Source organism: Solanum lycopersicum, chromosome 1 (genome assembly GCF_036512215.1).
Source record: "Solanum lycopersicum chromosome 1, SLM_r2.1".
NCBI classification, from domain to species: Eukaryota; Viridiplantae; Streptophyta; class Magnoliopsida; order Solanales; family Solanaceae; genus Solanum; species Solanum lycopersicum.
The window spans coordinates 80,154,262-80,181,026 of NC_090800.1; the positions used below are offsets into that span (position 1 = coordinate 80,154,262).

General features: G+C 27.8%; 2 protein-coding genes across 2 annotated transcripts; one reads left to right on the forward strand and one right to left on the reverse strand.

The window, feature by feature from the left end:
• Nucleotides 1-4,127, forward strand: LOC101266455 (squamosa promoter-binding-like protein 8). The gene is made up of 3 exons (XM_004229727.5): nucleotides 1-982; nucleotides 2,141-2,268; nucleotides 3,764-4,127. Exons 1-3 carry the CDS (start codon nucleotides 348-350, stop codon nucleotides 3,898-3,900), a joined length of 900 nt encoding a protein of 299 aa, XP_004229775.1. The 5' UTR covers nucleotides 1-347; the 3' UTR covers nucleotides 3,901-4,127.
• An 8,641-nt stretch (nucleotides 4,128-12,768) lies between these two features.
• On the reverse strand, nucleotides 12,769-14,500 carry LOC101266759 (protein PARALOG OF AIPP2). Its single transcript, XM_004229728.5, has 2 exons — nucleotides 14,117-14,500; nucleotides 12,769-13,306 (listed from the first exon to the last, which is right to left on the reverse strand). Exons 1-2 carry the CDS (start codon nucleotides 14,212-14,214, stop codon nucleotides 12,994-12,996), a joined length of 411 nt encoding a protein of 136 aa, XP_004229776.1. The 5' UTR covers nucleotides 14,215-14,500; the 3' UTR covers nucleotides 12,769-12,993.
• Nucleotides 14,501-26,765: the final 12,265 nt, after the last annotated feature.

The window sequence follows — 26,765 nt, forward strand, 5'->3', positions numbered from 1 at the left end:
CCTCTTTTTTTTTTTAATTATTGAACACAAAAAGATAGGGCAAAAAATGCTCTTTCTTTTATTAATATTGTTGTTTTTATTAAGTATACATACATATAAGTCCTATAAAGCAACACCTATTAAAACTCTTCACTGAATGCTGAACAGTAAAGTCTTTAAGCTGCAGCTTTTTCCACTACATAAAATCTTCTTCTACTTAAAGCTGACAGATTTCCTCTCCCATTCCTCCCAAATCCCAACTACAAAATATTCCAAACTTTTTTTTTTCTTCTTCATTTTCAAAAATTCAATTTCCCCACTCTATTTATTTGGCTATCAAAGTGAGGGGAAAAAAAAATTGAGAAAAAATGTTGGACTATGAATGGGAAAATCAATCTAGTTTTATGTTTACAAGTGATCAAAACACTCAAGAAGAAAATGACCAAAATAACAATCAATTTTTGGATCCTCAAGCACATTTTCCTCATATAACAAGTTACCAACACCCGCAGCAGCAGCAACAACAACAATTACAAAATCCGCATTTTCCCCAATTTCAAGCAACACCAAATAACACCCATTTAATTAGCTCCATGTACGATCCACGCGCTTATGGCGTTCCGTACACGCAAACACACGACACATCCATGCTTTCTCTACAACCAACGGGTGGATTTATGGTAGTGCCGAAGAGCGAACCGCAATTTGGAGGCGGAATTCATGATTTTTCAAGTAGCAGTAGTCGGATTGGGTTGAATTTGGGCGGGAGAACTTATTTTGCTTCGTCATCGGAAGATGATTTTGTGAATCGGCTTTACCGGCGGACTCGCGCGGTTGACGCCGGTTCAGTGAACTCGCCCAAGTGTCAAGCTGAAGGGTGCAATGCCGATCTCACTCATGCAAAGCACTACCACCGACGGCACAAAGTGTGTGAGTTTCACTCCAAAGCCTCTACCGTTATCGCCGCCGGTTTGACTCAGCGTTTCTGCCAACAATGCAGCAGGTTATGTTAATAATACATAATTATTCTTAAATATCAGGTTAATTAAATTGATCTGGTATAATTATAATTTTCGAACTAGTTTAGAATAAGAAATCATAGTCAGACAAAATTTACACGAGATTCAACAAATGAACCTCTTCCATCTCATATTTGCGTTGAATTTGTATGAAAAAAATGTATAATACGTACTTAATGATAGATTAATGTGAATTAGGATTTGTTACGTTTGATACGAAGGTGATCAGGTGCAAATATAATGGGAAACTTAAAATGACGAAAAAGCCCTTGGATGTGTTAACGAGGTAATGATTGGGGGGAGTAGAAAAGTGGTACGTTGATCCCGAGGGCAATTATGTCCGTAAATTTATGTCCCCCAATGAGTTTGCTATTCCCCGTTTTGGTGTGTTACGTACTGGTTTGATTTTGCTGCTTATAGTAAACACAACTTTTTTTGTTTTTTCTATTTTGGCTTAATCATTAAAAAGAATCATACTGGGAGTATCAGCTTTTAATCAACACAGAGAAAAAGAGAGTATTTTTAGCAGTACAGATATATACTGTATTTCTCTTTAAAGAGTTAATTTACATGTTAAGTTATATTAAAAAAATATCAGTAAAACAAAGCATTGGTTTTTTGTTTTCATAACAAGAGAATATATCATTCATGCACCATACTAGAAAACACCGAATTAGCTATAAAATTTATCAGTAATCTTCAACTAATTTGTAGCAAAATAGCTCCTGGCTAATTGAATTTTTTAAATAATAATTGCTATGGTTTTTTTTTATATATATATATACACATTTTTATCTGTCACTAATTCTTTATTTTCTAGTAGTTTACTAGAAAATTACATAAATGACAGTTGTAGAAGAATTTACCTACATAGTTTTCCTCATGTAATTGTACGTTAGTATTTAAATGACTTAATATGCACAAAGAGATATTTATAAGATTTGCCATTAAAGTAAAAGGACAATTTATGTCATTTCCTAATTCTTTTTCTTAGGTATGAGTTATTTCGTGAAAAATAGGCCTAACATGAGTGATTTTATTGTTTTAAGTAAATAATTCATTTTTAAATTCAATTGTTTCATGAAAAAATATATATATATATATATATATCTGATCATAATTATATTTTGATAAAAAAACAGGTTTCATGTTCTGTCGGAATTTGATAACGGAAAAAGAAGTTGCCGGAAACGGTTAGCAGATCACAACCGGAGAAGAAGGAAGAATATTCAGCAAGAAAACAACAAAAAGCAGCCTCAGCCTTCATCAAGTAACTTTATTATCTTTTCTTAGTTTTGACATATATCCACGTATTAGAGTTTTACTAATTTTAAGTTTGATATAAACTTTTTTTAATATGTTATTTGTTTTTACGTATATCCATTTATTAGAGTTTGATTAATTCTGAATTCGATATAAATTTCTTTTAATAAGTTCTTTATTTTGATATATATTCACGTATTAGAGTCTGATTAATTCTAAATTCAATATAAACTTCTTTTAGAGTGTGTTTGGTATGAAGGAAAATGTTTTCCATAGAATATGTTTTCCTGGAAAACAAGTAGATTTTGGACTTTTTTTTTCATGTTTGATTGGTGAGTAGAAAATATTTTTCGTGTGTTTGATTTATGAATGAAATTAATTTTAGGGGGGGTGGGGCTGGTAAGGGGGTGGGTAGGGGGCTGGCCAGGTGGGGGGTAGGAATTTAAAAATAAAAATTTGAAGTTGAAAATATTTTTAAAAACAAAATTAATTTTTTGGGGAGGGGTGGGGTTTGGGAGGCTGGTTGGTGGTGGGTGGGTGGGGGTCAGAGATCAAGTGAAAAAATAAAATTTTAAAATTGAAAATATTTTTTTAAAATGGATGTTTTTTCGAGAAAAAAAAATGTAATAAAGTTTTAGAAAATGTTTTTCTTAATTTCGAAGGGAAGTCATTTTCCTTAATTTTGAGGAAAATGAGTTGATTTGGAAAATATTTTCCAAAACTTTTATTTCAACCAAACATGTATGAAAAGCTGGAGGACTTTGTACCATCCATTCCGGTGTGGTTGGATTCTGTTCAACAGCCCAAGGACTTGGAGCAAATGATCTTATGGATCACCCATCCCATCTTTTAGGTTCCATTTGGGCAATATGTATCCCGCTGGGTATGGCTCGTAGTAAACCTCTGTAAGATAAGGAGGATCCTAGGGTAGGTAACCCTTTCACCATTCTTTGTGAATGGTACCTTCCAGTAAGGAAGAAGCCTAAGCATCAATCTTAAATGATTGGCTTTCGACTCCTATTTCCAGGATTGAGTAAGATTGACTTCGATTTCATTCGTTTCAGTATTTCAGTTAGGCCTGGTTATGGAAACTCTTTAAGCATAGGAAACTCCAACTTAAACAGGAACTGGCCTGGAACTATATGTAAGGGCCAATTGGGAGTTTTCACGCCAGGAACCGCTTCGCCCCCTAACTTTGTTCTATTCTATTTGCCTTCTCCAACATTTCCATAAATGCGGCTAGCTCTTTTGCTAACGACTGTACGACCAATCTTGTTGCGCTTGCCTTCACTTAGAAACTCTACGCCCCCTATTAGAGTAAGGCATGCTCTCGAAACATGAGAAAATGAGAACACATTTTTCAGAAAATATTTTCCTTCATACCAAACACGCTCTTAATATATGCTTTATTCTGATGTATATCCACTTATTAGAGTTAGATTAAATAAGTTTTCATCTCTTTTTTTTTTGTTGATATATTTATTTTTATTTTTTTTGTGTAGAGTCTCCAGCAGAATCAGGAGCACAATCATCAACAGTGACAGTGGCCATATCACCACCAAGAATTCCAGTGGATGGATTTAGGCAAAGAACATACCAGCAAGTTACAACTTCTTCTTCTTTTCCAATGGGTGACTAAAATATTTTTATTTTTCAATAATTAATTATTAGTATGATTATTATTTCAAACTTATGCTTTAATGGCCATAACAATCTAGTATATGTTAGTACTAATTACATTATAGGAAAGTTAATTTAGATATGAAATTATGATTAATGATGTAATGGAGAGGATCAGGTTAATGTTAACCCTTTCTAGCTTGTGTGCTCCACCTAATTCATCAAATTATTGTTCCATCTTTTTAATTTATTTGTCATTTGAAAAAAAAAAACTTTTTTTTTAAATTTTTTTTTATATAGCATGTTTCAGATCATAAAATTTCGTAATATTTTAGTACATTCTATAAATATTTAATTTAAGCTCACAAAATTCAAAAATCTTCTCTATTTTCTTAAATTTCATTTCAATTCAAAATTACAAAATACAAATTGAAACGGATTAATTGTTTGTATAAAGAAATAAACTTTATCTTATTGTTCATATGCATGCATGTACGTAGACACTGATTGATGTTGAATTGAGAAAGATTGGATAAATATTCCAAATTTTCCTCACTCTTTGATTTGCATTTTGGCCTAATCCGATCCCAATTTGTAGTACGTACGTAATTAATATTATGGGTTAAAGAAATTAAAAACCAAAAAAAAAAAAAACAGAAAACAGAAAGTGGTTTCTCTTTTGTTATATAGTCATAGGATTTAATTAAATTAATTACCTAACACTCTTAACAAATGTTTCATACCATTCAGAGTAATTAAACATGATTAGCTTGTGATTTTAGTACATTCACTTTGGATTAATAATAATCGATACCCTAATATATTAGATGTGAAATTTACCAAACTACATTTTTAGGACAAGATGTGAAATTTCCAGTTGCATCTAGGGATGTTCGTTCGATTTTTTGTTTTATATTAATTAGTGTGGATTTTTTGGTTTTTAGTATTGAAAAAGTGTAACCTAATTTAAATCAAAATAAATTTAACTTGATATGATTTTTCTCTTTTCGATTCAGTTTGATTAGTCGACTATGTTATTAATTTATAACATGGTAACAAATATAATTTGAAAAAAATAAAATTATATATATATATATATATAATATTCAATTTTTCTGGTTTGTTATTTTGTATTTTTCTAAATTCGAAATTAAATCAAAAATTTCAAACAAATAAATTATTTATCCAATAACCAAACAAAAAGACAAAAAAAAAAAACCAAATTAAAGCTTATTTGATTTTTGGATTTAATCAGCCAATACACGTAACTTCATGGATACCATTTTTGTAATAAAAAGAAAATTATGGGGGTGAGGGTCCACAAATGAGATTTTTAATGATCAAATTCTACTGAAATAAATAAATAAATCTCTATTTTAATAGCCTTTCACTTTTCCTTTTCAATTTCCTCTTTTCTTTATTGTTTTTTCCTAATAAATGATATATTTCTCAATTTTATTTTTTTTGGGGGGGGGGGGGGGGCATTGTGATGTTGAGGTGGGGTGAATAACTGACTGAACAGCGATATTTTTATAAAAGGAGACATTAATTTAGTATGTATACTATGCTATAATTAATTATATCAACGGTTGTGTATGAAAAGTATTAGTTGGGATACCCAAAAAATATAATGGACCCGAATTATTATTGGCACGCTTAAGTTATTAATAATTTTAATTATTTTTCTCATCGACTATTTGATACTATTTTTATTATATAGTAATTTTAAATTCTTTTTTATTTTCAAATTTTATAATTATTTTTTTTCTAGTTAAATTGGTAATAAACACCTTTTCTTTTTTGGGGGGGGAGGGGGGGTTGGGTGGGTGTATTTTATTTGGCTAAAATAACGAATTTCAACCAATTGTTTTTAAAATTTTGCCCGAAAATAATAGTAATAATCATTACATCAAAATAAGATTAAGATACAACTCAAATTATACAATTAAAATTCAGTATTATGCTAAACTTTTTATTTAGCTGAAATAAAAAAGAATTCTAACCAGTTTGTTTTTTTTTTTTTTAAAAAAAAAAAAGAAGAATTGATTTGGTTTGACAAAAAAAAAAAGAAATAGATAGAAATTGCAGATAAAATAGAAATAAAAAAAAGTAGTACACAATCACTCTAATATTTTGGTTGATTGAATCTTTATTTATTTGACTAAAACTAATGAAAATCGGAGTTTTTTCTGGTTGCGGTTTGAAAAAAATGTATAGTATCCAAAATAAATATACATGCATAGTATCAAATAAATATACATGGCATGTAAAGGAGAGATACAATTAATAATTAATAATTTGGGAAAAATTATTCTCTCTACCAAATTGACTTGGAAAAGATGAAATTAACGTTAAAACAACAAGAGTAGGAGAGCATTAATTTTTAAATATTTAATTATTAATTAAGTTAAAAAGATGTTTATTAACAACTTTAAAAAGTGTGGATAACCAAACAGAACTACTCAAAAATTAAGATGAAGGGATAACTTGTATATCTCGATTAATTTTATAAGGTGTTTTTTATTATTCATCAATTATCAATATATATATCAAATAATTATGTCCAATAAAATTCAAACAATGAAAATGTAATTTAAAATCTGCTATTAACTTATCCATGACAAGTAAAATTCTAAATTTATATACTATTTTTTTAAATTATGAAATAAACTAGAAAAATTTCCACTCCTTTCGAATTATAAAAGGCGTAAGTATATTATATAACTTACTCTGCATATTGTATATAAATCAACAGCAGTTGAATTATACTATGATATTCATGTAGTATATGTCAATATTGATAATGTATCACAAAAGAATTGGTTCATTTTCTTAATACCAAGTCAATATAGATATTATATATTTATATGCAATTATATATGGGAGGTTTCATCATTAATAAAACACTACTTAATCCTCTATGATGTCTACATTTTAAACATAAATAATCGGTTTGTTCCCTCAAAAGAAAATACTTTTCGATATTTTGTGATATTCATATGATATATCTAATATTAGTTGAGTATTATTATATAAGACTGATTTATCCCTTTATAAAAAAAAACTCAATTATGTATATAACACACATGGCGTATATGATATAATTACATGGTATCACTAAAATTGATAATTTTTAATTTTAAAGTAGTATATCGTATCTATATTTAAGTAAATGTCAGATAAGACGATATTGATATTTATCTTTTTTTTTTGTCATATGATATATTTTTTTAATATACAAAATAGAAGTTTTTTTGGATTTTTTAATACAAATTAATTATATGTACATAATAATACGAAATACTTACTATGGTAAAATAAATTTCAAAATTATATCTTATGATTTTAAGAAAGTGAAAATACATTTCCAATTCAATAATGACTGTCAAAGGTTTATAGAGCAACATGTTTTTTAAGGATAGGATACGAGTTGGGGTCACAAATGAAACTTGGATCTTTCTGTTCTTCAATATCACTAGCCCAACTGAGGGACCAAGAAAGCGGAAAAATCACTTAAATACATATTTTGTTTCGCAATAATCTCTAAAAAATTTCATTATTTTAAAAAAATTGAAAAAAAATACTCTTAGATACATCAATCCTCTTTCACTAATACATTCTTATTTCTCTCTCGAATACATCCCCCTCTAATATATTCCGCTCCTATGTATTTAGGTGTCATATTCCTTCTTTGATACATCCCTCCCTTATGCATCTGAATGTCATATCTCTTCTTTGATGCATCCATTCCCTTTCGGATACATTCCTATTTTGTATGTTTATATGTTCGCACTGATGATTTCCAACACTTCACGATTTCTTGACTTTCAACTTTGTAGAAGTGTATAGTTGGCAGAACTTATTTTCTAATTTTTCAGAAAAAAAATTATTTTTATGTCTTTTTCATATGAGAATTTCATGAAAAATCTTGTTATTTATTGGCTATCTCAACATCCACCACCTTATAAGTGACTAGTCAGGTTTCAATAACAAATCTTTAATATTACATTTAAAAGATTTAAAAACATCATTTAATAAAGGGAACATAATCATCAATTATTATTCTATTCAAATAATAAGATGCACTAACCTCATTTGTAGATTTTTCTAAAGTATATATGTTAGTTATTAAATTGCTTTCTTTATTTTATTTATCTACCGTTTTTATTAAAATTATATGATTCTTAATGTTTGTTATTTCATACAATTAATCTATAAATGACACTATTTTCGAGATTAAAAAATAAACTCTTGCTTAGAATCTTGGCTACAAATATAAATCAATTCATTTCATTTTAATAAAGGGAACAAACATAATTACATCGATTATAGCGTTGCCGCAATTATCTCAATTTTATAAAATAGTTATTGAATCAAAAAGCTTATAATAAAATGTACTCTATGGGTCGTTATCATCGTTGCCCTCAAGCCTCAACAATAACTCTCATCAATGACGATGCCGTAGACACTACCTTTAATAATTAAATAAATCGTCCTATGGCATATGGGATGACGATGAAAATATTTAAAATTAATTTTTTTTTATCAAAATATTAAATATAAAAATATGATTTAACTATTTCATATACAAAATAGAAATGGGAATTACTAATTTTATTAATTACCCCAACCATGACATATCTTACTATTATTATAGCAAACGACCCATTAAGAATGACAAAAAATTTCAAAGTTGATATTTTGGCTAGTGAATTCCAAGTGTCAGAATGATAGAGACTTCAAATATTGATGAATGACACATCGATCTAAATTATAAGTAAGAAAGAATTTTAAAAATAATTATGTGATGGTACAAATTTTTGCATGCACTATTTAATGAGTTGATTTAGTTGATGCTTGATATATAAAGAATTTATTATTACCAATATTATTAATATTGCAGGATAGGTAGATGACTCTTTTGAAGTATATATACATTAATGATCAAATAGACATTTTGACTTTATTAATGACAGTAACATATCTCGTAAATCTGTTACGCTGGCATATTTGTCTTCCACCCAAATTTAAGCACGTAACTCTTTTAAAATTTAAATGTCCATTCAAAAAAATTCGGATCTAAATAAAAATTTAACCATTAAATCCTAGAATAACCCCAAAAAATCAAAAGGCCCAAAATATAAATGTAAAAGGAAGGAAGAATTTGGGAAGAAGGAAGATGTGTCGTAAAAGTAGAAAGGTTATTTTTGAAAAATTTACGACTGAATTAACACTATTATGATAAATTAAAAATGTGTATAATTAATGGCTGGCTCGTCATTATTAACGCACTATAATAAAAATGATCATTAGCGGTGATTGTCGCTCTTTGTATATGTCTCTAAAATATTTAGCGATATAAATTATAATGATACTTAACTAATGTCGGTAAAGACTTTAGCACTCTTTATTAATTTTCCCCACACGAAGTTTATGAATAAGTGATTGTCTGATAATGAGCAAGGAATATCCGTGTTTCTGCTAAACAGGATAGATTGAATTCATAATTTATTAAATGCTTTTTATGAATGCCAGACGCTAAAAATTGTTTTTATTATAGAGACGTGCTTATTAATTGGTGTAACATTGAATAAATTATTCAAGCATTTGCATATTATGCATGTATAGTATTATATGGTTTTTCCAAATAAACTAATAAAAAGTCGAGTAAACTTTACAAAAAGACACGTACTTGCAAAAACTAAAAAGAGAAACAACAAATGAAAAGCACATATGTAGCTTGAAAATAGTGAAGATATATATATATATATATATACCACGTTAGCAGACAACATTGAATGGATGGAAAAAGAATTGTCTGCGGAAAAGTTATAATTAAGATTAAATTGGCTGACTAATAGTAGTAGTATTTTTTTTATATATATATAACATAAGAGCTACACATTTACGTTATTTTCTTGCTTAAATAATACGTTAAAATGAATCGTTTAATAGCTAAATTAGAGATAAATATATATTAAATCTTGCATTGATAATATCACGTGTGTTTAGGAAATAAATTATTTAAATAAAAAATTAATATGATATTTTGCTTTGTCATCTTAAAATATGTATACATTACGAAGGAATCCACATATATAATAAAACAATGAAGAGCAAGCTAGGTAGAATATTGCATGCAAATCAGTGTTGCTTGTAATAATCAAAAGTTGTGATTTGTGAAGCCAAGCAAGCCCACCATGTGGCTTCTCCTTTTTCATAGTTTACAAACCAAGAAAAGTGAAAATAGACACTTGGATATCCACAACTACTAGTACACATAGAGGAAATTTTGTAATTCTAAAATAGTAAATGTATGAATGACGTATCAAAATATTTTTAAATTTTATGATATTAGTTATGATATATTAAAATCGTTAAATTATTATTTTTAAAAAAGTTATTCTTTCTTAAACATGCTATCAAAAGAAAGGTGAGTTGGATATTTTTCGTTATAAAATTATATTGATTAAATAAATTAAATATCTTTTTTTTAATCGCATGTTTTACGTGAATTGAAATATATAAAAATAGGTTTGATTTGCTTCACCTATGAGAATTTCTACCAATTCTTCTTTTATTCATCAAAGCTCATCCTAATCTCCGTCGAGATTACTGTTATCCATTGTAATAGTTCGGCAAAATTTGCTATTCATTTTTTTAATTGTATAAATTTTGTATAATTTGGTCCTTGATGATATAAATGTAAAATTTGTAAATTCGGTTGCTGACTATATAAACAAAGAATTTGTATAATCCAATTGCGGACGATATAAATTCAAAATTTGTATAATTTGGTTGCTGTATAAATATAGAATTTGTATATATGCTTACCCTAGCTAATTCTATATGATGTATGAAAAATTCATGATAAATTATTCTATTTATATATTGACAAGCAAAACATACCAATGAAGTTCCAAAAAATTCTAAATATATAAATAGAGAATTTCTATATACTTATCACGATTGTATTCGCAAGTGAAATATGCAAACTGCATCCTCCATTTAGATATTACCATGTTATCATTTTTGCGAGCGATATACAAACCACAATTTTCATAACAAATAAAACTAAAGCTTTAGAACGTAATTATAAAAACTATAGTATATAACTTTATTATGTCTATCATCCTTCTATTTCGGAAAAAAAAAGTACGTACGTAATTTGAGACAACCCGATCACACAAAAATGGCTACTCCCTTTTTTCAATTTATATTATATGATATATTTTTCGGCTTTTTACTTTTTAAAGTTTAATGTATACTTAATAAGCAGATAATCTTGATTAGCTAGCAGATAAATGTCACTTTATTTCATATCAATCTTCTTAAAATCCCATTAATGCACATAAATATCACTTTATTTACTTAATTCTTACCGATCTTCTTACTAAAACCCCATACTAAAGCAATTCTACTGGAGTATTACTCAAATGACATAATACATAAACGTGCCCTTTAATTTGGCTTCAAATCACATTTATGTCCTTCTACTTTGTATGTGCACAAATAGACACTTAAATTGGTATAAAGTTGAACAAATAGACACATATGTCCTACATGTCATTTTGTGTCCTACATGGTGTCCTACGTGTATTGTGTCATATAGGACTCATTTGTCTTTTTATTTAAAAGTTGGATAGTTAAAGTGTTTGTTTGTGCATTGTGAAAGTTGGACGTCAAAGTTAAAATTTGAAGCCAAATTTAGAGTCTAATATATGTATTATGCTTACTCAAAAGGAGAAAAAAAAAACTTTCATATAGATCTAATATTTTCCTAAATGTTTTCCATAAATATAGTATAGATGTCTCATAAATAGCTTCAATGAACCTGGAGAAAAAAAGTTATGAGCTTTAGATACTATGAATTCTTATGGAAGAAGGAATCAAAGGTGCATTCAATTCCTCCTTTAAGAGACTCAACTCATAGAGTGTACAAGTGCAACTTTAGCCCCACCAACCTGGATCGTAGTATAACGGTGTAACTATTTTATGTTTAATCATTAAATTCGAATTCTGGTTATGAAAAGAATAATATCAAAATCTGAATTTTAATTGAAATTTCAATATAGACTATGAAAATCGAATGAAAAAAATAAAATGCAAAACTTTAGCCCCATCCACTACCCCTACCCCCACCAAAGAGACATCTATCGAGTTGTAAGTTCACTTATAGACGAAATCTCCAGCCCCTACCATACAAACCCTATTATATCAACAAAGTTATCCCTACTCTATAACCGTGATGTATACACAAATTAAGTCTTTGTATAATTAGGTATTTAAAAAAAAGACTCATCACGTTTTATACAAATAACTGAAAATACCATTAGATATACCATTTATACTCATAAATGTCGTCTAAAGTTTGAATCGATTAATCTATATAATGGATGTCTTTCTCGTATGAACTACGTACTTAATCATTATCATGTATTGCGAACCCATCGGAGGGGTCTCAAACGTCACCTTGGGAATTTCAATGGCGGGATAAGAAATTTATAACCCCCTTAAACTTTAGGGCATTATCATGAGATTTTTATCGATATAATTTGAAATGCAAGTTGGAAATTCGTGACAATGATATGATTGCTATTTCTACACGATTAAGTCATGCAAGTCCCAATCCAAGTTATAAATACATCAAGAAAGATATTAGGCGAAATTAGATAAGTCAACAACTTTATATTTTTTGGAGGTTTCTTTAATGTTCATCTGAATTCACATCAGATGAGAAATAATGCAACTTACTTAGAATTTTTTATATTTACGATTCAAACTTGAAACTTATGAATTATAAAAGAACAATTTCATCTTCCACAACCAATTGTTTGATGATAACTTAGATAAGAAAATTGAAAGCTAGGTTATGGTTCACCCATAATTATCATCTACTAATTTGTACATATAATATATATATATATTAGAGAGAGTGAACGCTACATTGAGAACTTATTCAGCTAGCTAGCTAGGTAGCATAGGCCATAAAAGTAGTACTCTACTAGTCAAAAGTACAAAAAAAAAAAAAAAAACTTACAATTATCCTTAAGGAAGATAATTTCCATAATATTAACATATGAAAAGTTTTTATTTATTTTTTCCTTTTAATTTAACACATGACATCCTTGAGAAGTTTGTACCTACGGGTGGGCGTACGAGGCGATGGTGCACCACCATGATTATTCTTTGGTTTTTGATCATGAGCCGTTGATTCTTCTCTATGACTATGATGATCATGGTTTTGCTGTTTGATTTTGTCGCCACCTGGATATTCTGATCTGCTGCTGCTCATCATGATCCCTTCAGCTGATGGTTTTCTGGAAGAACTTCCACGCCTTGAACTGCTGTTTCTTTCTTCACTTTGACACCAGTCACACACCTCTATTCCCTCTGACAATTCACTATAATAATTGCTACAATACCTGTAATACGAATTCAAAATTTAAATTTTACGAGTTTCAGTTATTAATTGCTATAATATCTGTAATACGAATTCAAAATTTAAATTTTATGAGTTCCAATTCTTTATGCATGGTCTACTACAACTAATTAAGTATCATATAATACTAACGGTTGATCACTCAATCTTAAGGATCTGCGGTTGATTGATCAAAAGACCTTTGTTTTACTCAATTTAAGTTTGTGTGTCGTACTATATAAAATTAACACAAACATAAAAAGTAGAACCAGAAGTAGTTGTGTATCTTTTCTAGTGATAGATAAAATTTCTGACATGACTAAACGGTTCATAGAAAAGTTAGAAACATGACCTAATTACACAAATTAATAATAATAATAATAATAATAAATCATTAATTATTAATCTGTTGAACATCCTGAGAAATAATTAGTACAAAATTGTTGGTAGAATGTTGGTTCCCTCTATGGTGGCGGTGGGTGGACGAGTGTCATGTTTGGTTTGCCACAAAATAAGAAAGTAAAAAAATAAATAAAATGATAGATGGAGTAATAATAATACGGACAGAAAATCAGTCAAAAAGACTCTAATGAAAAGCCTGACTCAAGACGAACCCCAAACTGTGGACTAAAGTTTTACAACAAAACTACTATTTCATGTAGTGAATTGATCATAAAAATTGTGAAAAAATTCATCATGTACATGAATGTGTGCGCCGATTCAAATTCAATAGTTCCGATGCAAATTCAAAAAGTTAAAAAAAAATATCAAAAAATTCAGAACTCATACACTAAAAATTCTGACAATTACTTACGAGTGTTGGTAACGTTGGTGGCACTTGCAGCAGCGGAAGAGCTTTTCCGGGAAGCCAACGTCGCCGCACATGGAACATACCTTCTGAAGATCCACCATTTTTTCTTCTTCTGTTTTTTTTTTTTAGTTTCAAAGCAAAAAAAAGAAAGAGAGAAGCAAATGCCTAAAACAACCAAAACAAAAGCACTTTTGAGTCGGTGTTTGCGCGTCATATCTCATTTATATAGAGGGACACACTCTTGGTTTCTTATTTTATATTAATAAATATAAACTTTTATGTATATTAAATATTGTGGAGCTAGTCTCGATATAATTTAATAATTTTAATTAATATAATAACATATTTAAAATTTAATAAGTTAATTTGATTAATTAAATGTATGATAATTAATGTGAGAGGGATATATATATATATACAGGTAGACCACAGGTAGCTTGCAGTCGTTTTCAGTTAAAGGGATAGAAGATGTGAACCTTAAAACACTCTCGAGATAAAATTACCTCTATACCCTTGTGCTTGACATAAGGGTGTGTTTGGTTAAAAGAAAAGGTTTTCCTAAAAGATATTTTGTTGGGATATAAGGATTGTGATAATACATTTTACTATATATTTATTTTAATCCAATTTTTATCATATATTTTTGTCATTTTCTGTCTGGTACTTTTTCAGGAATAAAGGTTTTGGTTTACGTATTTTGTTTTGAGTAGCCATGTTAACATCAAACCCATCTCCTTTAAAAAATAGTTGATATATAATCTGAATTGATTTTATGAAAGATTTGTAAAAAAAAAATTTAGAAAATTATTTTATCGATTTGATTTGTTGTATATATTTATAATAAAGAAAAGAAAAATTTATTAGACACTAAAATAGGTTTACAAAAAATAAAATAATTTAATAAAAAATTGATTGGATTGGATTTTGATATGCATTATGCAGCATAACCTTTACCTAACTCATTTTACTCAATACATTTTAACCTAAGTAAATTTAGATTGAGTTAGATTTTGATTCAATTATTATTTTAATTTATTATAATTCGTTTAAATTTAATTAAAATTACTTCAATTACCACCCGTAATTTTGAGATCTTTTAAAGAGTGAGGAACAATTCATTCCACAAGGAATTTTGACTAGAAATTCTATTTTCACCTTCTTCAAGTCATAATAATCAATAGAAAAATGGCGATGAACTCTTTAAATATATTATATCAAACAAGAGGGTGGAACACAACAGTTACATTTTCTCTTATATGAAACAAAATAGACTCAACATATTCCCTCTGTTTATTTTTATTTATCATGTTACATTTTTTGAAAGTTAATTTAATTAATTTTTAAAGTTAAATTAGATTACATTAATTTGAGATTTTCTTAAAAAAATCAAAAAAATATGAAAAATACCATAAATTGTAATTTTTGCATATCGATGTGAAAAAAATACATTTTAAAATGTTAGTCAAAGTTCATATTGTTTGACTTTAAAAATAACAAATAATAGTAGACGGAGAGAATTTTAAAGAGCAATATATTAAATATCAATTTTCTTCAACAAAATATATTAAATATAAATTTTACTAAAATCATTCTTGAATGAATATAATAAATGTAATGTTTTAAAAAGTGACTGTAGATAATAATGGTAAATCAAAACTAAGAGGTAAATTATTTTTTATTTATTAGATTGAACAAATAAAAGACTAACACCTATTTTCAATACAATAATAAGTAAAAAAATAAACACGGGAAGTAATTCATTATACATGGTATTAAAAGCTCGTGTCTGTTGTACTGATGCATTCTCTTTCTCTTGGCTAAAGTATTATTCCTTCTTCATTTTACGGTAACAGCCTAAAATATTTTTGAAATATTAGAAATAATATAAAATTATCTTTCATCTATTTATTGGATTCAAAATGATCTTCTAATCCATTTATTATTTTAAAATATCTTTGTTATTCACCTTTTAGGTTCAAAATTGATCACTTATTTAACGATTTTAAAAATATATTTTTTAATATACTTGACGCTCAACTATTAATTATAATTTAATTTATTAATATAATTTGTAAATCAATCCACTACTCACTCAAAACTAACTAAACGCCACCCAATTAATAAATCAATTATAATATCAAAATCGACATAAACACTACTAAAACACGACGAAATTATAGATTCCTGAATGACATCCTAAATTATTTGAGTCTAAATCGAAGCCCCAATTAAATTTAAGTTGAGCCGCTTATTTAGGAGGACACTTTCAATAGAATTCTCTTTCAAGTTTGAATTCGAAATTTATGATTAAAGGTAAAAAAGTAGTACATCCCGAATTAATTCATGCGCTTTTTTAATATAGTTTTATAAATATTTATAATTTGTTTTAAAACCTTTAATATATTATTTTTTAAAAAAAATTATCTGTGAAGTAACATCACGTAATTGAGATGAAAAAATAATTAAGATGAGCATAGTCGGACTTTTAAGTTTATCAGTAATTTTATTTAGACACTTGAATGTATGATAATATACTTTTATAGCCATTTTCCCCTCAAATATTTAAAAACACATAGGCAGTAGCTTTTCTGTTGTTGCATTAGTAATTTGACGGGTTTACTAATTTGGTGGGTTTAATTAGTAATGAGTGGGTAGTGGATTGATTTATAAATTATACTAATAAGTTAAATTATAACAAATAGTTGAGTGCCACATATTTAAAAAAATATATAAAAATAGTTTAAATTTAAAACCGTTAAATAAGTGGTCAATTTTGAACCCAAAGGTGGATGACACGGGTATTTTGGAGTCAATAGGTGAGTGAGAAGAGTTTTATGGAGCCAATAAGTAGATAGAGGATAATCTTATAACATTCCAATACTTCAAAGATATTTTAAGCCCTTCTCCATTCGATTTATTCGTTAAATTTTGACGTGAGATGATTTTTTTAAAAAAAATATTTTTATTTTAAAATAAAATAGGTAGAATATATTAAAATATTTTGTACTTCCTATATAACTCTAAAATATATCATATACAACATTAAAATTATAAAATTATGCAAAGGAAAAAAAGGCGTGTTTTTAAACTTAAAACAAATAAATTAAAATACGGGCGTAGTATACACAATGAGTTACAAGTTACAACCAAGTTGTTTCCATGAGAATATACATACAACAAACTGTATACTCCATTATTTTACTTACCACATGTAATAACAGGTGTAATCCTTATCTAGTTCATCAAATCAAAAACAATAAATAATATGCTATTCTGATTATTATTTATTTATTTATATGCAGGTTTCTTACCTTGTAGGCTAATAAATCAAATGACTGCCCATACAAGAAAAAGATCTCATCATTAGACTTAACAATATTCTCACATAATAATTACTATATAGTTAACTAAAGAATGACAAAATATAACGTACCACCGATATAAACATTCTAATGTGTAGTACATTCTCTGCCCAAAATAAAAAGAAAATATGCAGTATATCTTGATAGGAAATATTCTTTATTAATAATTCTTACATAATATAAATTGAAAATTAATTTGAGTTATATATAAAAAGTAAATGGTGTATGACGTTGTACTTAATATTATGCAATACGTTAAGGATTTTGATCCTCTATCGATCGAAGAATGTCGATAAATATGTCATTGATCAAAATTACAAGAGGTAATTTAATTAGAATTAGACTTACTTACTATCATAAAAGAGATAAATTATAACTATATCCTGATTTTCAATACTTTTCTCATTTTTGAAGTTATATTTAAAAAACAATCAGCGTATGAATATTAGTTCAAATTATTATTTACATAAAATATAATCAAACATAAATACTGCACTATTATATCTTTAACTTCATTTTCTAAAATTTTATTTTTCAAGCACATAATTAATTGGGAAGAACATGAACACAGATCAGAAGGAGAATGTATACACATAAATGAGAGACATGAACACAGAAAATATTACTGGATTTATTTTAGAGATTTTCCTTAAGATTCTCTTATCACACGAGGCCCCTTAATATTTTGTAAAAAAAAAATTAATTTATGTATTATCGCTACAAAAAAATCATGGCACGGCTTTGCTAAAATAACTCTGATTTAATTAAATTTATAAGAACTTTTTCTAAAAATAAAATAATAATTCGTTTTAATTAAAAATAAATAAATAGTTTGGCTTACAAATAATTGAAAATAACAAAATGATGATAAAGATATACATATAAAAGCTCTTCCCTATATGTGATCAGATCAATACTTGTAAATGAGTTCACGTTTTTCTTTCGTTTTTCAATCTTTTTTTTTTTTTTTGGGTTATTGGAAAATGAAATTGCTTTATTTTTTTTGTTTTCTTGCGTTTCTTTCCAAATTTACTTGTTTAAACTTGGGAAAAGGGTCTGATATATCCCTCAACTTTGTCATTTAGAGCTAATATACCCCTTGTTATGAAAGTGGCTTGTATATATCCCTACTTGTAAGTAAATGACTCACATATATCCTTTTCCTCTAACGGAAATGAAAAAATAATAATTTTAATCTAAATTTTTATTATTTTTTTCTAAAAAATATAATCCTATATGAGTAAACTTAATCCTCACCAAACATATTTTTTTTGACTTTTCTTTTGTTTCAATAACTAATTTATAATTATTATTTTGATAATCAAATTTATTTATGTTTCACTAATATTCTTGTAAAACTTATTGTAGATGACCAAATTTTTTCTTCGAATACGAAATTAAATTACAATACACACAAAAAAAATACTTTAATTTTTTTATTTTAAAGTAAGGAATGAAATAAAAAAACAAAATAAGAATAAGAAATTCAAATAATTATAATAAAAGAAGTAAAAAATAATTTATGTATGGAAAAAATTAAAATATACCTTGAACTTTGATAGAACAATCATATATATCCAAATTAATTTTTTAAAAAAATTAGAAGTAATAAATATAAATTCAAAACTATTTTTTAAACTTCCGTTAAATGAAGGGTATATGTGAGCCATTTTGTAACGACAGAGGTATTTGTGAGCCATTTGTATAACGGTAAGGGCATATATGAGCCACTTTTATAACGAGGGGTATATCAGCTCCAAATGACAAAGTTGAGGGGCATATCAGACCCTTTTCCCTTTAAACTTTAAACTGCCGCCTATTCATAAAAAATAAAAAAATACTCTTTCGGTCTACTATTGCTTGTCATGATTTTTATTTTTAAAATTAAATTATAATATTTTTAACTGACATTTTAAGATAGATTTTTTTATTATATTGATATGCAAAAAATTGTAATTTATAGTACTTTTCATATAGTCTTTTGTATATCTAAATTTTTTGTTTAAAATATCGAATTAATATAATATAATATAACCTTAAAAATTAATCAAATTAAAAACGTAACATGACAAATAAAAGTGAATGAAGGAAATATATATTTAATTATCATATTAATATTAATGAAAATTAGGTAAAAGGGAAAAAAAATTACATTAAAAAAATAACTTAAACTACGATAGCGGCTAATGTGATGCACTAAAACTTGAATAGAAGTTTATGAAATATTTCTTTTTTATCAGATACTGAACTAATATTATTTTTCGTAGACTAGTTTATAGTAATAGGGAAAAAAATAATTAATTTGACTATCGAGTTCCACCACTCTTGATTGTAGTTTTAAATTTCTTTTATTTATTTGATTATCAAGATCTATCACCTCGTAACTTGCTAGACTTTTAAAATATTTTCCCTTTACTTTGATTAGACAATTGAAATGAAAACGACCTAATGACAATAACATAGAGAATAAAAGTTCTCTTATGTCGAGCATCGAAATAATTACTAATTATTAAGTAGAGGAAGTCATGGTGATAGTGGGATGGGAAATAATAATTGTTAATGAGCAAGTTCGAGTTCAAACCAATAAATATTATCTTGTAAATCTGTTATGCAAATACAGATAAATCATAATTCAATTTGAAAATTAAATATTGAGCTGAGTTTTGTGTTATGCAAATACAAATAAATTATAATTCAATTTGAATATAAAATATTGAGCATAAGTAAAAAATAAATAAAAATCCATCTGTCCTAATTAATATAACACATTTTAGTCAAAATAAAAACGAATGACATACTTATATTTAATGCTCTTTTTGTTTGACTTATTTCTTTTTTAGTTTTTATTTATAAAAGAATCACCCATTCTGTTTTTAACAGCTTTTTAATTTTAATTTTTTTAATGACATATTTAAGATTATAAGATTGATTTTTTTGATATATTAAAATATATAATTAATTTTAGATAACAAAATTTAAAAGTCTTTTATTTTTTTAAAATTTTGTGTCAATTCAAAATAAGTCAAACAAATTAAAATAGAAGAATTAACAATTATCTTGAAATATTTAATTCTTAATGGAATGATTTATTGTCATAGAAACATCTATAAATTGATCAATATACAAATATCAAAAATCATTATTTCCTTTTCAAACTTTGTTCAAGCCAGATAATGTCATAATTATTCAATCTAGCTCGTCATGGCTCGATCATAACTTTAGAGTGATTAGTCTTGGCAGGATGAACGGAAAATATCAACAAGCATAAAAAAGATAATTTATATCAAATTAAATAATGTCACGTACATTAGATCGAAAAAAATAAATATTTTAATTAGGTGAGCCTTGCTAGCTAGCTAGCTAGTTAGTGAAGGGAGACAAAATAATGGGGAGCAAAGAACATGTTCTGTCAGTTTACTTTTTTCGATTGGTAGCTTTCCTCTGCCCTTGGGGGGAAATAAAGGTGATTTACTTGTCACATAGGGAAGAACCCTAGAGAATATATCACCACATTTTTAGAGATTTTTAAAGTACTGATTCTATAGAAGATTAGGGAACAGATACTCCTAATTTAATTTTAATTTTAATTTTTCATCATGCAAAATACTCCAATAAAAATACTTTAATGGTGTGGTAAGATGGAGGCAGAAAGGTCATATCTTTCCTTTTATGAATTTAAAGATTCTCTTTAATTAAATGCTTTGTTGGTGGACATGATGAAAGAAATAGACGTTTTAGTATATGCTCAAAATATTGAGTTACGTTACATCTTTTAGTACCAGAATCGATATTTAATTATATATAGTTTTTAAGTTATATTAGATTAACTATGTAAATATTTTTTTAATTTTATATAGCTATCATATCAAGACTGTGGAGTGTGAAAGTCTGGTGTATTATGGTCTTGCTTTTCTTTAGAGGAATTTAGTATTAATCATTACTATCGATTTTTCTTATTTGTAACAACTTTAATATGTTATATTCGAGCTAAGAATCTTTTTAAAATAGTCTGTTCACCACTATGAGATTGAAATATAGTTTATGTATAAAATATTTATTTTTGACTATAATAAAAAGTTTGCTGTGAAAATTGAAAGTTACATATATATAGTTATCGATCAATTTAACACATATATATATATATCTAACGGTATCAAAAAAAATTCATATGAGTACACGTAACATAAAGTGGGAAGTTGGAATGCATGATGAATAAAAGTACACTCAAAATCAATAAATCAATTTAATATGCACACTTGTTTGATAGGACTTCTTTTTATATTTGTGATTTGAGTATGATCAATCAAATCTTCATGTGAATATTTTAGTTGGCACCTTTAAAAAGTTTCTTCGCTTATTCTTTATTGATATTTGTTTCTCCTTATATGTATTTAAATTCTTTTGCATTGCCAAAAATGCCATGTACAAGTTGTTTTAAAAATACATAGTATATATTTAAGAATTGCCTCTAAATTGTCCCATCCACAAAAAGTTTTCATCCTATAACGTGATATGATATTAACTAGTTGTAAAAGATTTGCAAGGAGAATAAAATAAAATCGACATACCACTAGGGATCGCACCTAACAAAGATTGTTTTAGAGTTTATAATTCATATTCTCAACTTATACTCTTCTTTTTTTTTACCACCTGATATCTGGTAATCATGTATTAGAATTTGATTAAATTTATTTTTGTGTCAAAAAACTTTACATGAAGGATTAAGTGTTTTCTAGCAAAGGTGATTTCGTACATAGACAAAACTCAAATTCGAGACATCTGGTAAAGCATGATTTCAATTTATAGTTAATAGGTCCTTCACATCAATATAATGTAGATATGAATCAGTACTATATACTAATTCACTGGTATTTTTAAAGTATCAACATCATATTTTTAGATTGAAAATGACTTAAAAGGAGTACTGATTTTAGCTCCTTTTTTTAATTCCTTTTTAAGGAACAGGACTAGAGTTAAAAGCGGAGCCTTCATGCAACAGTAATATTTATGATTATACGATTAGAATGTTTACTTTTAAGAAGCTTAGTACCTAGCTCCTTCATATATATAATAAGATTTGGTAGGAGTGAAGTTGTATGGTCCATCACCTAGTTATCGTTATCGCTCGAGAATTAAAATGAATAGGCGTCCTATATATCTCCACGATGACAAACTCTCATCTTGTGTGTTAATCGAGTTGTTTTACTCCTTATAGACAAATCAATAATTAATGGAATAAGCTCAATTATCGTTAAATATGTACTTTTAGTGATAATCTCCTTATGTATGTCCCTAAAACCTTTTTATTACATCAGATTTAATGACACTTAACTAATAGTGGTTAAAATTTTAACACTCTTTGTTAATGTATCTCATGTACTGTCGTTAAAAATTGTTTTAGTTATAGTGATAGAAGAGAATGGATTAGTGGTTTTGATTGGAGTCAATAAATAGTCTTATGCGCAAATGCAATATAAAATTTAATATATTTTGATTATTTTTTAGATTTCACAAGAACTTAGTTAGTGTGCTCTACTCATTTTATTATTGGAGTAGTTTATAAAAAGCGTTTGTGTTGGGTTGGGGTGGGGTGGGGGGCGGGGGCTATATTAGGGACAAGGATTTGATGTTAATCCAATGATAATTGTTGCTTTAAGCTAGAATTAGTATAAAGAAACCAAAGGACAAGCTTTAGTACCTATATACAAGGAACATTAGTGCATATAGGTTTTAGTTAACTAATTATGATTTAGAGTACACAGTGAGTAGTAGATAAGACACTTTTATTCAGATTTGTGCTCAAGAAAGACCAAAAAAGAATGGCTTGAAATTGGATTCCATCAACTTTTGCAATTTTTTCATGATTCCTAAATTAAATCTTAATTAAGCTCCAAACTTCAAACCCTAAATTATATTAGCTATCCAATCAATCTCCTTCATTACCCAATCGACTACAGCTGGAACTCATCATATTAATTCGTGCTACTCTCTATTACAATCGAACCCTAGCTAGGATTTTGCTTAAAGACACACCCCACTATCGACGAACCCAAAAATTCTATCGAGGGATTAAATTATATAATGAAATAAACTCAAAAAAAAAAAACATATATAAACAATAATATTATTACATACTAGTATAATTTTTTGTTATAAGATCCGGATGAACCCCTCGTACACGCGTGCGTGGCTTTGCTCTTGACCCCGTCGACCATTTGCGAATTGTTCTTCTTTGGTGAAATCCTATGTTTAGAGTACCATCACTACCGTATTTGTTACTCATGTAATTATTTTTTTATGTTATTTCTATTTTTTAAAAACATAATACAATTATATTTGTTCAGATTTTCTAAAAATGCTTCGATTTTGTAAAAAAAATCAAATCATTATACATCCAACAACACATTTGAAGAATCTAAGCAACATAGCATAGCTATGCATTAGTACATTATTTGTTTGACATAGATTTATCAAATAATTTCCTCTTGTGATCCTAACTCGATTTCTTTCATAGAAAACCACACATTTTTAATCATAGACTAAATGCATTGTATAGGTAACATACTAGCATGCATGTAGCATAACAAGAATTTTGCACAGCGGTGTTCGGCTTTTATATATATTCACAATCGAAATAGTTATACTCATCATATTTTTCGTTTGATATTTTGATACCTTTTTTAAAATTCAGCTAATAAAATTTTCCATCAAAATAATCTAAATGATAAAATAATTAATTTATACACGCAAAGAAAAGGGATTTCACCCCCACCACCCACCTACCCCTTATCTCGTTCTTCCACCCCATACCCCTTTTTAGGTCCCCCAAAACCAAATTGAGCCCCTATACCATATAATCCTCTTTCAACGTTTTTGGTAAGAATATGTTTGAATGGATTAATTTTAAGCGTTTTTAAGATGAAATGATTTTAAAGTATTTGAATAAATTAAAAATGATTTCATAGCGATTTATTTTTAAAAAATAAATTTATTTTATCTTACAAGTTAAAAAATCAAAATCAATTCAAACAAACTCGTAATTCGGATAAGAATGAGTGACCTTTAGCATAGAGTGATTTTTTTTCCTAAAAGAAGTAGAGGCCCAATTCTTCTTTTGTTTGGTTTCGTCCTTTACAACCCTTAGTGGGCCCACAAACCCACATTAAACCCCAAGATTTTCCGTATGATTTTCTCTCTATCAGTACAACTCCCAAACGAAACCTTCATGTCCATCCACGTGCCTTCTTTTTCATATTTCCAACTTCCTCCGACAAACATCATTATAGAGACAATAATAGTTATCTAAAATTATATTCCGTAAGTTTTTACATATCTTAATTAATAATTTTATAGACATATAAAATAGATCATCAAGTGTTTTAGTTTCTATTAAAATTTTAATTTAAGATTTCATATTAATGGTCAGAAGGGATCCACATAGAGTTTGGAGGGCGCTTGAGCATTTATTGATTTCATCTTAGTAAAAATAGAGAGAGAATTAAGAGGTATTTATATAAATTAATATAGAGCATCGAATGAATAAATAATTTGATTAATCTATTGGCTCTTGTATGGGTGGCTGCTTAAGGTTCTTTTATTATTATTGAGCCTGAGTTCGAATCTCACATCATAAAATCGCCACTAATTAATGGTTAACCACTTTGTGACATTAATTTAAGAAGAAATTTCTCAGATTTTGACCTTCACATTAATGGGAGGGTGATCTTGTATTGATCCTCCCCAATGTCTTGTAAGTCGAGTTTATTGCATAGAATTTGACTAGTACAATTTACATCTCATATGTGATTTACAGGTTATTACATAATGGGAGATGTACACCATACACAAAGTGCTCATTCAAAGGATAAAAGTCGTAACAGAAGTTATAACGAGTACAAATTATTATAATTTTTTTTAAAAAAAATATCGTTATATTGAACAAAGAAAAACACGATAAGCAAGCATTAGGTAGCAATTTAATGAGCTGAAAGATAATTTTAACCATCCAAAAGATGAAAAGGACAACCAAATTTTAATTTCAAACAGTAAATGAATAAGATTTGAGCTTTTTAGGAGATAAGATGTGTAAAAATATGAGGTCTAGATCAAGCCTCAAGCACAAAGGGAAATATTGATGTGAAATGTACCTTAACAATAATAATGTACCATTTGCATTAGCTGTAGTAGGCCGCAGTTTTTCTCTCCAATGATCAAATAAAGCAATTTTACTACTTTAGTTACACGTTATTTTCTGTATAAGATATTTATCATTTCAAAAAATCATATCACACACTGTTCTTCCATTATCAAGTACATTATTTTTGGTTTTAGATAGTCATTTTCTCTAACTCTCAAATTTATCCACTCCACTAATTACAATTGACGCGATTTAAATTTGAAATTTCTGATTAAATACGAAAAAATTAAATGATTTTGATTATGAGGAGGCATGAGAGCCACACAAATGGCAGGTCTGTTTTTGATTTTGCCGTATATGATTCATGTAATGACAAGTACAGCATACGGACCATTTTGCTCCCTTGTGGGAAAATTATGTAATTAAGACTCATCATATTTTTGGGAAAAGTAGTAGGGACCTTTTTGGATGTAAAATGTGAACTGCAGGTGGGTTCCATTTACTTTGACCTAAAGTTTAGGCCATTGATGCAATTTCATCATCAATGAGGGACCATTACCTGCAAAGCATGTGCTTCACACTTTTCTTGCCAATGGACCTTTATTTTCTGCACACAAAAAAAGAAAAACTATAGTATATAAAGTTGCCCAACCAGCACAAGTACATGACATAAGAAATAGTACATGATAGAATTGCAAACACAATACCGGAATTTTGAATTTTAATTTTACGAGTTTTGAATCGATAAATTCATTATTTGAGCAAAAGTCATTAGCTTTCACCTTTGACTAGACTACTACCATTTCTATCCCCATGCAACAACCATAACTACGTCTTATACTCAACAACAACCCATAACTATGTCTTGTACTCAAAATTGTCAGGGTTCTATTTCCATGTTGCTCAGACTCTTCCAAAATATGTTATCAGGTGCATGGTGGATCCTTTGCAATTTTGGAGAATCCAACAAAGGTGCATTAACATTATTGGAGAGTTCGAGCAACATAAGTTATAACATTCAATGTTTATTGAATAATTACTATGCCAATTACCAATTTTTTACAGTACAAAAGAGGATATGGTACTCCAAAGTCTAAAAATCACATGATTAGTTATGGCTTGAATTGTGCATAATTGGAGACAACCCATGTAC

Excerpts from the sequence above, each read along its gene's own strand:
- LOC101266455 (XM_004229727.5), top strand. The coding sequence starts at position 348 with ATGTTGGACTATGAATGGGAAAATCAATCTAGTTTTATGTTTACAAGT. Across the intron at positions 983-2,140 it reads TTCTGCCAACAATGCAGCAG|GTTTCATGTTCTGTCGGAAT; the intron begins GTTATGTTAATA and ends ATAAAAAAACAG. Across the intron at positions 2,269-3,763 it reads GCAGCCTCAGCCTTCATCAA|AGTCTCCAGCAGAATCAGGA; the intron begins GTAACTTTATTA and ends TTTTTTGTGTAG.
- LOC101266759 (XM_004229728.5), bottom strand. The coding sequence starts at position 14,214 with ATGGTGGATCTTCAGAAGGTATGTTCCATGTGCGGCGACGTTGGCTTC. Across the intron at positions 13,307-14,116 it reads CACCAACGTTACCAACACTC|GTATTGTAGCAATTATTATA; the intron begins GTAAGTAATTGT and ends TTCGTATTACAG.